This window comes from Protomyctophum parallelum, assembly GCF_964188405.1.
Source record: "Protomyctophum parallelum genome assembly, chromosome: 23".
Taxonomy (NCBI): Eukaryota; Metazoa; Chordata; class Actinopteri; order Myctophiformes; family Myctophidae; genus Protomyctophum; species Protomyctophum parallelum.
Window position 1 is genome coordinate 30,520,489 of NC_139715.1, and position 12,506 is coordinate 30,532,994.

General features: G+C 44.5%; 1 protein-coding gene across 1 annotated transcript; it reads left to right on the forward strand.

Moving 5' to 3' along the window:
* On the forward strand, positions 1-5,345 carry LOC310854005 (interleukin-10 receptor subunit beta-like; the record flags this gene model as incomplete). The annotated part of the gene is made up of 6 exons (XM_083758478.1): positions 1-86; positions 1,701-1,870; positions 2,657-2,814; positions 3,677-3,830; positions 4,519-4,700; positions 5,082-5,345. Exons 1-6 carry the CDS (start codon positions 16-18, stop codon positions 5,343-5,345), a joined length of 999 nt encoding a protein of 332 aa, XP_083614604.1. The 5' UTR covers positions 1-15.
* Between the last annotated feature and the right edge of the window lie 7,161 nt (positions 5,346-12,506).

The following is a 12,506-nucleotide window of genomic DNA, read 5'->3' on the forward strand; positions in this document are numbered from 1 at the left end:
GTGGAGTCGTATAATATGGGTGCTGTATTGAAGTGGGAAGCCCCTCCCAACCCACCCAAAGGTCTGCTGTACACAGCGCAGTTCAGGTACGGTGTTAACCCATTTGGGCCTGACGTCGAGAAAATACAAAATAAACGTTCTGCTCTGAAAGAATATATATATATATATTCAAAGATTTGTGCCGCATTTTTACGATTTGTCAAAAGTAGCAGACCTACAAGCTCATAGCGCTCGGTGGCGCGCTATATGAGCTTGTAGATCTGCTATTTTTCAATAGCTAAAGTATAACATAATGTTTAGTTAAAACACCACCAAAAGGGGTTCCCGTCCAGAATGTTAACAGTCTGAACAAGTGATTCTCAAACTTTTTTATTTTATTTCAATGACCTCTCCTCTAGTTTGATATGCATTCGGCCATATTAGGACCCCCATTTGCTACACACTTCATTTCTGGGACACCCAGCTTAATTGAACAGAGTTACAGACCCATAAAGGGTCCAGTTAGTTCCTATAACTATTTATCTCCTGGGGGTTCCAAGGACACAACAGAGAACCAGTGGTAGAAAATAAAGGCGTGAATACTTAGTTTAGACTAGTCATTGGTTAGACATGGGTTAAGGCAGGTTAGGTTTAGGTGTGCTGCCCCGTGGGAGGTTATAGGGTTAGGGTGAGGGTTTGAGATAGGTTGTAGTTGCTGGACTAATGACTGGTCTAACCAATGACTAGTCTAAACCAAGTAGGCCTACTGTCTCTAAACCAAGTACTGCACCCGGAAATAAATGCTATCTCTGGATGCAAAGACAATAAAAGGGGCTTGGTAAATGTGATACGACAGATATATACATGACACGTTTATCAAAGCTGTAATTGTCAGTTTACAGTAAGGGCCGATTCATACTCCTATTTTAGAGCCGAATAAAAGTCGGTTCGGCGCTGTAGAGCCTACAATTTGACGTCATTTGAGGTTCGGGGGGGGGCGGGTACCGTGCTAAAGTCGGCTCTTTGGTGCTACTGAAAATTTCTGACGAGCCGAAATCATTTCGGCACTACAGCGCCGAAACAGCGGTAAAATAGGAGTATGAATCGGCCCTAACTGTGCAGTCGAGCTTGATGCCTGTAGGCCTGGTATTGTTTCTGTGCGATACTACTGCCATGGCCTAATTTTAGAAAGAGAAAGAAAAGAATAGAAAGAGAATGTAAAAAGGAATGAATGAAAGCTGTGTGTTGCATGTGATGCAAAAGGGAACGATGTAAAGTTTACACTTTACAGTTAGAACACATGAAAAGCTCGTCACATGAGGAACCTTAATGGATGTTCCCCATTTCATCTGGGAAGCGTCATCACACATATTTATTATTGCACATATAGCTAAACAGCAAACACTTCTTGTGCATTGAATGTTTATCTATTCTGGTTATATTTGGCATTTATGCATCGTTACCAATCACTTGATTGGTTTTTCCTGATGACGACCACACCCCGTCCACCTGTTGTTGCTCCCCTATAAGCGTAGCACACCACCGAGTGGCGCGCTACGAGCTTGATACGAGCTTGATTTTTTTTTTTTTTATCGTAAAAATGTGGCGCAAATCTTTGAATATATATTCTTTCAAAGTGAATGTATTTAACTCGGGGTCTAAATACTTTATCTAAATGTTGAAATAAATATAATAAATGCCTGTTATTTGTTTGACTGCAGTGATGGCTTTGAGAGTGATGTCCCTCTGTGCCAGGACGTGCAGGCCCAACAGTGTGATTTCGGTCCCAACATTAGCAGCTGTTTCGGACATTATAAGTTGAGAGTGAGAACGGAGCATGGAGGAAAAAGATCCAAATGGTCCAACGTTGAGTTTGTTCCCCTAAAGGAAAGTGAGTCGGTTGCACTTTAAGATGATGTGCGAGTGGTGGGAAAAAAAGTACTCAAATGTTGTTGAATGTCTCCGGTTACACTTTTACCATTTTGACCTGAGATCAGATTCTACATCCTCGTTTTTCAAAAATAGCAGACCCACAAGCTTGTAGCTTGTAGATCTGCTGTTTTTCAATAGCTAAAGCATAACACAATGCCAACACCAAAATGAGTTCCCGCCCAGAATGGGTTAAAAAATATATATCTGAAATCTGTCATCTATGTACAGTTATCTTATGAAACCGTTTTGAAAAGGTGATAAATCAATAATATGGTTAACCCATTTTAGACGGGAACCCCTTGCTTTAGCTATTCTTTTTTAAATCGAAGAACGACTGACATAGAAACAGCTTTTTCAGAAAACTGTCGGGATGTAGAAGACATTTCTTTAATCTGATCTCAGGTCAGAATGGGTTAACCCATTCTGAATGGGTTAACCCATTCTGACGGGGCACCCATTTTGGTGTTGGCATCATGTTATGCTTTAGCTATTGAAAAATAGCAGATCTACAACCTCATATCGCGCCACCGAGTGGCGCGATACGAGCTTGTAGGTCTGCTATTTTTGAAAAATCGAAGAGCGACTGACATTTTTAGAATCTGATCTCAGGTCAGAATGGGTTCATCAGACCAGTGTGTGTCCGGCGGAAACCTCGTATGAATCTGATCTCAGGTCAGAATGGGTTAACTGCTGTAATTCCCTGAAACTTTCCTTCCCTTTCTGTGTCGTCCTGTCTGCCCTGCAGCGGTCATCGGTCCTCCAAAAGTGGGTCTGCGTGCAAAGGGCGGAGCCATAGAGATGACCATCGAAGACCCCCAGCTGATGGTCTCATCGCCGCTGACGGACTGCTACAGCAAAGTCACCTACGCTGTGAAGTACTGGAAAGAAGGCCAGGAGAACCACGTACGATCCATTCTATAAGCTCTATAACAGTTCAACTGATTGCGACGGTGGCTTTGTGGTTAGAGTGTCCACCCCTGAGACTGGGAGGTCGGGGGTTAGATCCCCGGCCGGGTCATACCAAAAGCCAAATTCCAATACCAGAATCTCGGCTACTCGCTCACTCGCACTCAGTCACTCCAGCAAGGTGGTGTTATGGTGGAATTGGTGACGTGCTGAAATATGTGACAACCGTGTAGACAATCACATAATGTAAATGTGTCCTAATGTCAATTGTTGCAGTTTGTTCATTAGCAGAGTTCAACCTAACTGTATTTAGGCCATGTATTTAAAGACTTCCATGTAATAGTTGTGTGAACAAGATGGTCACATATTTGGCAGGTCACCAATTTCACCGTCATTTGCCATGCTGGAGTGAGCGAGTGTGAGTGAGCGAGTGGCCGAGATATTGGGTATTGGAATTTGGCTAAAGGCTGTAAAAATGGGACCCAATGCCTCCCTGCTTGACACTCAGCATCAAAGGGTTGGTTTGGGGGGGGTCAAATCTACTAATCAAATGATTCCCGAGCGCAGCGCACGGCTCACCGCTCCTTGGCTGCGGCTCACCGCTCCAAGAGATGGGTCAAATGCGGAGAACAAATTTCACTGGGGTAACGTAACGTGTGTGACAAATCGTGTGACTTTGAATGAGGGACCACCACCTGACTTTCAATCAACCCCGGGGACCACGGTGGTGTTGGGTGGTGTGGTGACATCATGGGCTATAAGACTATAGTGCTTTTGTAAACCCTTGCTACCATATATACTACCTCAGTCTGTCTATCTGCCGAGGCATAATTCACTATTATGTGTTTATATTCACCAGGTGTCTGAGAAAAGGTTACTCACCAAACAGCCACACAGGTTCTGGCCCCTGGAGTCTGGGGCCAAATACTGCTTCAAGGTGCGGGTCCAAGTCGAAATACCAGCATATGGAAACAAAGCAGACTACACAGAACCCATGTGTGAAATGACCCCAGGTGAGTTGTATCGTGTGTGTGTGTGTGTGTGTGTGTGTGCGGTGGCTCAGGGGTAGAGTGCCTGGATGGTAACCGTAAGGTTGCCAGTTCGAACCCTGTGGGCTCCCCCAGAGTTACTGTCGAAGTGTCCTTGAGCAAGACACTGAACCCCTAATTGCTCCCGATGTGCTAGTTGGTGCCTTGCATGGTTTCCGCTGCCATCGGTGTATGAATGTGTGTGTGAATGGGTGAATGTAATGCACAATCTCTGTAAAGCGCCTTGGATAAAGGCGCTATATAAATGCACCATTTACCATTTACCATTTGTGTAGTATGCCCTCCCTGACTCCTGCGTTAGTCAACACATCGAGCCCGAAGCTAGACGACGTAGAACTTTAATCCATTCTGAACGGGCATCATGTTATCATGTTATGCTTTAGCTATTGAAAAATAGCAGATCTACAAGCTCATATCGCGCCACAGAGTGGCGCGATACGAGCTTGTAGGTCTGCTATTTTTGAATAATCGAAGAACGACTGACATTTCTAGAATCTGATCTCAGGTCAGAATGGGTTGATCAGACCAGTGTGTGTCCAGTGGAAACCTCGTATGAATCTGATCTCAGGTCAGAATGGGTTAACACCACTGAGAAGTGTTTGGTACCTCATTCAGGGAAACTCTTCTCAGTGGTTCTTTGGCTTGCTAGCAGGCGCAGAGAAGCGGTGGCCCGCCCCGCCGCCGGCGGCCCCCGCCCCGCCCCAGGCCCAGCTGGTGCGCGGCTTGGCGGCGCTGGCCGTGCTGCTTCCCGTGATGCTGCTGACCGCCTGGTTGGTCCACAGGGGACGGCGCTTCCTCAACCCCAGGGTCAGCCTGCCGCCACATTTCAAACAGGTGAGACAACATGATCACACGTTTCTATTTAGCCCATTTAGGCCTGACGTAAAAATAAACGTTCGCTCTGAATGTGTGCCGCGTTTTCACGATAAAAAAAAAATAGCAGACCAGCACGTTATGAGCTTGTAGATCTGCTGTTTTTCAATAGCTAAAGTATAACATAATGCTTAGTTAAAACACCAAAACGGTGTAACTACTGTCTCGGTAAAATACTGAGGCTTAAAATCAGCAATAGTAAATGTATTGTCTTTACCAAGCAATGTGTCCATGAAAACGATAACATTTCTTTATTGTGATATGATGAACATGTAAATACCAGTGATGACAGCATGAGATTCCCACTGCAAATTCAAAACTTTTCCAAATCCCGTGCTCGAGGCTCCTGGTGTGTCCTCCGTCTTCCCGACCCTTGAAGACGCCTCGACGCCGCCGGAGCAGTATGACACGATCAGCAGCCTCTACGAAGAGCTACCCTATCACGCCATCGCTCGCCAAAGTCCCTGGGAGGACGACATCACTCGCCAGAGTTCCTATCAGGACTTCCACAGTTCAGTGAGGCAGCCCCGGGAAAACTGTGACAACTACATACCAGAGTATGGCAACGTTGTGGACGCGTGTCTCGTGTCCTATAGAAACATGTAGGCTAGGTTGTGGACACGTGTCTCGTGTCCTATAGAAACATGTAGGCTATGTTGTGGACACGTGTCTCGTGTCCTATAGAAACATGTAGGCTAGGTTGTGGACACGTGTCTCGTGTCCTATAGAAACATGTAGGCTAGGTTGTGGACACGTGTCTCGTGTCCTATAGAAACATGTAGGCTAGGTTGTGGACACGTGTCTCGTGTCCTATAGAAACATGTAGGCTAGGTTGTGGACACGTGTCTCGTGTCCTATAGAAACATGTAGGCTAGGTTGTGGACACGTGTCTCGTGTCCTATAGAAACATGTAGGCTAGGTTGTGGACACGTGTCTCGTGTCCTATAGAAACATGTAGGCTAGGTTGTGGACACGTGTCTCGTGTCCTATAGAAACATGTAGGCTAGGTTGTGGACACGTGCCTCGTGTCCTATAGAAACATGTAGGCTAGGTTGTGGACACGTGTCTCGTGTCCTATAGAAACATGTAGGCTAGGTTGTGGACGCGTGTCTCGTGTCCTATAGAAACATGTAGGCTAGGTTGTGGACACGTGTCTCGTGTCCTATAGAAACATGTAGGCTAGGGGCCATGGTGGTGCATAGGGGTGCCAGAAAAAATCGATTCGAATTAGAATCGCGATTCCCGATTCAAAATTGATTCATAATTTCCAAAAATAGAGTTTTCACTACATGGTGTTTGTGATATGAAATGTAAGCTTACCCTAATCACAGTGAACATCATGTCTTCAGTCATTTTCAAGTTACTGTAGTCATCACTAGTCACTTCAGATCAGCATGGCTGTATTGTATTGCAGTATTGAATCGAGAATCATTTTGAATAGACAATCGTTTTGAATCTGGAAAAAAATGCGTTTTTGGATTGAGAATAGAGTTGGATCGATTTTTTATCAAATTGTGACCCCAAGAAATCGGAATCGAATCAAAGATTCACAGCCCTGGTGCAGTCACTGTCGCCTCACATCTACAACAGGTCACTGTGGGCGTGTTCTCTCCTCCGCGGAATCAGTACCAGTACCCTATAGGTGGAGTTTACCTGTTCTCCCCTTGTCCCCTAGGGTAGGTAGTAGGTACCCTCGTTAAAAAAACATGCCTGGTCTCTAAACTGCCCCACACACTGGCCGGCTGGGGCACCTGATGGAGAGGGAAGGAACTGGTTAGAATAACATGTTCCTTCCACACGTCCAACCGGGGAAACTCCCCCGTCAGGTGAAAAGAAGCAGCTATGGAGTCACTCGTCATGCATAAAAGGAAGCATGAGGCCTGCTTTATGATCTTTGTAGAAAATGTTTAAGACACCCTTCCTCTTCTCATGGTGGAAGTCCAAAGCTGTTTTGTTTTTGTTCCCCTCAGCAATAATGTAAATACTTTAGTTTCTTGGTTGTTGTTCTTTGTCTTTCTTTTTCTGCCCACTCTCTCTTCTTTTACTCCTTCTGAAATGTACACTCTGAAGTGATGTTGCCCTGTTGCCTCTGTTAAGTGTTGACTTGATGCCATAATGTAGTTTTTATTAACCAGGCTAATAATGTAGTCCATCTGAAGAAAGTGAGGATTATACAGAGACATTGGAGATGGAGTCACTTGGAGGGGGGATGAGGGGGGAGGGAGGGAAGAGGGGTGGGGAAAAAAATAATCCTGGGAATTGCACTTCTGTACTGCTTTTTCCAAACAAAATAAATATTATTGAAAAAAAGCATGAGGTCAGTCCATTGCTCTCCCCAGGTTGGCAGAGGAAGTCTAGCGCCCAGGATTACATACTGTATTAGATAATTGTGGGATAAACAAATATTGGGAAAAAATAAATATAATAACGGTATGTAAGCTAAACTATGTATTAGAACAGTGGGACAGGGGCCAAAACATGATTTTTGGGGGTTCCCAGATGACAGTGAAGTGTCAATCCTTGTTTTATTTATTTATCATTACTTTTTTCATTAATTGTATTATTATTATTTTTTTTTTAATACACATTTTCGTTATATTTTTAGTTTTCCAAAATAGGAAGATAATGAATATCAAAATATCTAAATACTGAATCAAGCAACTCAAAAAATATCCTGGGTGTTCTAAGAAGCCTGAGGAGGAGACAATAGAATTACTCTGGAGCAGATGATGTAACATTGCAATAGCAGCTATAGGCCTAAATATCTAGACGAGTGTCCTTGTTGAATTAAAATGTGCTTGTGCTAGAATCAATTTTAAGATTCAGCTATTTGTTTTTAAAGCCCTGAATGGGCCGGCCCTCCCCCCCTGTACCCGTCAGAACTCATTGACCCTTATGTTGACCCTGCCACCTATTAACCCATTCTGACCTGAGATCAGATTCATACGAGGTTTCCACAGGACACACGCTGGTCTGATCAACCCATTCTGACTTGAGATCAGATTCAAAAAAGTCTAAAAAGTCAGTCGTTCTTCGATTTTTCAAAAATAGCAGACCTACAAGCTCGTATCGCGCCACTCGGTGGCGCGATATGAGCTTGTAGATCTGCTATTTTTCAATAGCTAAAGCATAACGTAATGCTAACACCAAAATGGGTTCCTGTATAGAATGGGTTAAGAGGTTTTTAAGTCCCTATTGAAGACTCACTTTTTTCTCTGTGGCCTTCGACAGTGCCCGATTATGTGCTGTAAATGTTATACTGTCCATAGCTCCATTTTATTTTCTTATTTTGTCTCCCTGTTCCTCCATATTGTTGCACTTTTGTTATGTAACTGTTCTGTCTTTTCTATTTTTATACCTGTACAGCACTTTGGTCGACCATCGGTCGTCGTGATACAGTATGTGCTATATAAATAAATAAGTTGAGTTGTGCATGATTTGTTTTGTCTGTGGTTAACATTGTTATAATTTAGCCATTGAAAAATAGCAGATCTACAAGCTCATAGCGCGCCACCGAGTGGCGCGCTACGAGCTTGTAGGTCTGCCATTTTTGAAAAAAGAATCGTAAAAATGTGTCGCAAATTTTGGAATATATATTTTTTCAGAACAAACGTTGTGTCAAGCTGCTGAATTGAACCCATACGCTTTTTTTGTTTTTTTTGGACAATCATACAGCCATGGTCCGGTCTACAATCTGACATAACCACACAGCCATGGTCCGGTCTACAATCTGACATAACCACACTGCCATGGTCCGGTCTACAATCTGACTATAACCACACAGCCATGGTCCGGTCTACAATCTGACATAACCACACAGCCATGGTCCGGTCTACAATCTGACATAACCCATTCTGACCTGAGATCAGATTCATACGAGGTTTCCGCCGGACACACACTGGTCTGATGAACCCATTCTGACCTGAGATCAGATTCTAAAAATATCAGTCGCTCTTCGATTTTTCAAAAATAGCAGACCTACAAGCTCATATCGCGCCACCGAGTGGCGCGATACGAGCTTGTAGATCTGCTATTTTTAGCAGCTAAAGCATAACATGATGCCAACACCAAAATGGGTGCCCGGTCAGAATGGGACAATCACACAGCCATGGTCCGGTCTACAATCTGACATAACCACACAGCCATGGTCCGGTCTACAATCTGACATAACCACACAGCCATGGTCCGGTCTACAATCTGACATAACCACACAGCCATGGTCCTGGTCTACAATCTGTCATAATCACACAGCCATGGTCCGGTCTACAATCTGACATAACCACACAGCCATGGTCCGGTCTACAATCTAACATAACCACACAGCCATGGTCCGGTCTACAATCTGACATAACCACACAGCCATGGTCCGGTCTACAATCTGACATAATCACACAGTCCATGGTCCGGTCTACAATCTGACATAATCACACAGTCCATGGTCCGGTCTACAATCTGACATAACCACACAGCCATGGTCCGGGTCTACAATCTGACATAATGACACAGCCATGGTCCGGTCTACAATCTAACATAACCACACAGCCATGGTCCGGTCTACAATCTGACATAACCACACAGCCATGGTCCGGTCTACAATCTAACATAACCACACAGCCATGGTCCGGTCTACAATCTGACATAATCACACAGTCCATGGTCCGGTCTACAATCTGACATAACCACACAGCCATGGTCCGGTCTACAATCTGACATAATCACACAGCCATGGTCCGGTCTACAATCTAACATAACCACACAGCCATGGTCCGGTCTACAATCTGACATAATCACACAGCCATGGTCCGGTCTACATGGTCCGGTCTACAATCTGACATAATCATCACAGCCATGGTCCGGTCTACATGGTCCGGTCTACAATCTGACATAACCACACAGCCATGGGCCGGTCTATAATCTGACATAATCACACAGCCATGGTCCGGTCTACAATCTGTCATAATCACACAGCACATGGTCCGGTCTACAATCTGACACAACCACACAGCCATGGTCCGGTCTACAATCGGACATAACCACACAGCCATGGTCTGGTCTATAATCTGACATAATCACACAGCCATGGGCCGGTCTACAATCTGACATAACCACACAGCCATGGTCCGGTCTACAATCGGACATAACCACACAGCCATGGTCCGGTCTACAATCTAACATAACCACACAGCCATGGTCCGGTCTACAATCTGACATAACCACACAGCCATGGTCCGGTCTACAATCGGACATAACCACACAGCCATGGTCCGGTCTACATGGTCCGGTCTACAATCTGACATAATCACACAGCCATGGTCCGGTCTACATGGTCCGGTCTACAATCTGACATAACCACACAGCCATGGTCCGGTCTACAATCTGACATAATCTACAGCCATGGTCCGGTCTACAATCTGACATAACCACACAGCCATGGTCCGGTCTACAATCTGACATAACCACACAGCCATGGTCCGGTCTACAATCTGTCATAACCACACAGCCCATGGTCCGGTCTACAATCTGACATAACCACACAGCCATGGGTCCGGTCTACAATCTGACATAACCACACAGCCATGGTCCGGTCTACAATCTGACATAATCACACAGCCATGGTCCGGTCTACAATCTGACATAACCACACAGCCATGGTCCGGTCTACAATCTGACATAACCACACAGTCATGGTCCTGGTCTACAATCTGACATAACCACACAGCCATGGTCCTGGTCTACAATCTGACATAATCACACAGCCATGGTCCTGGTCTACAATCTGACACAATCACACAGCCATGGTCCGGTCTATAATCTGACATAACCACACAGCCATGGGTCCGGTCTACAATCTGACATAACCACACAGCCATGGGTCCGGTCTACAATCTGACATAACCACACAGCCATGGTCCGGTCTACAATCTGACATAATCACACAGCCATGGTCCGGTCTACAATCTGACATAACCACACAGCCATGGTCCGGTCTACAATCTGACATAACCACACAGTCATGGTCCTGGTCTACAATCTGACATAACCACACAGCCATGGTCCGGTCTACAATCTGACATAACCACACAGCCATGGTCCGGTCTACAATCTGACATAATCACACAGCCATGGTCCGGTCTACAATCTGACATAACCACACAGCCATGGTCCGGTCTACAATCGGACATAACCACACAGACATGGTCCGGTCTACAATCTGACATAACCACACAGCCATGGTCCGGTCTACAATCGGACATAACCACACAGACATGGTCCGGTCTACAATCTGACATAACCACACAGCCATGGTCCGGTCTACAATCTGACATAACCACACAGCCATGGTCCGGTCTACAATCGGACATAACCACACAGACATGGTCCGGTCTACAATCTGACATAACCACACAGCCATGGTCCGGTCTACAATCTGACATAACCACACAGACATGGTCCGGTCTACAATCTGACATAACCACACAGACATGGTCCGGTCTACAATCTGACATAATCACACAGCCATGGTCCGGTCTACAATCTGACTATAACCACACAGCCATGGTCCGGTCTACAATCTGACATAATCACACAGCCATGGTCCGGTCTACAATCTGACATAACCACACAGCACATGGTCCGGTCTACAATCTGACATAATCACACAGCCATGGTCCGGTCTACAATCTGACTATAACCACACAGCCATGGTCCGGTCTACAATCTGTCATAACCACACAGCCATGGTCCGGTCTACAATCTGACTATAACCACACAGCCATGGTCCGGTCTACAATCTGACATAACCACACAGCCATGGTCCGGTCTACAATCTGACATAATCACACAGCCATGTTCCGGTCGGTCTACATAGTCCGGGCTACAATCTCAGAAAAATGCAGCTTGAACCGAATTATGTAAGCATCATTTAAAACATCTTTATTGTGCCGTTATGATTTTGTCAAGCAAGGGTACAAAAAACGTATTTAAAACTAAATAAATACTGAGAGGAAATGTCTTAATTTTTTTTAATTTCAATTTTGAATAATTTATATATATATATATATATATATATATATATATACTTTTACTACACATGTGAATGCATAGGTATTTGACATTTGATATGTAATTGGCCTCCGACCCCCATCTGAAAATATGTTGTTCCAGGGACCCCCCCCAGAAGCAAAGATTTGAGATAAAAACGTTTGTTCTGAAAAATATATATATTCCAAATTTGCGCCACATTTTTACGATTTTTCTAAAATAGCAGACCTACAAGCTCATAGCGCGCCACTCGGTGGTGCGCTATGAGCTTGTAGATCTGCTATTTTTCAATAGCTAAATAAATTATAACGATGTTTAAAACACCAAAAAAGGGTTCGCCCCAAAATGTCCTCTGTCCAGGAGCATGATCCATGTACAGTCAGAGAATTAAGGCACACAAACCAATATGGTTAGAATGTTATCTTGAGGAGCTACAGTATATCTACCTAAAAGAAACCCACATTGAGTTGTATTCCAAAAATAACCCAGCGATTTAGTGTACAGAGAAAGGTATTAGTTCATTAGCTAAATGGATGGAACTGTGTGGTTTGGATTATCATTCAAATGCACTTGAACCACTTATACTTATAGCCACCACATGGTATAGCCAAACTACCAAACAGAATATCCTAGGCCTAGAGTATGAGTACGGCTATGCTGTTGCAGTGGTGAAATATATCCCTTTTCTATAAACCCGTAAATACAATGAACGCAAACATTTGTTTA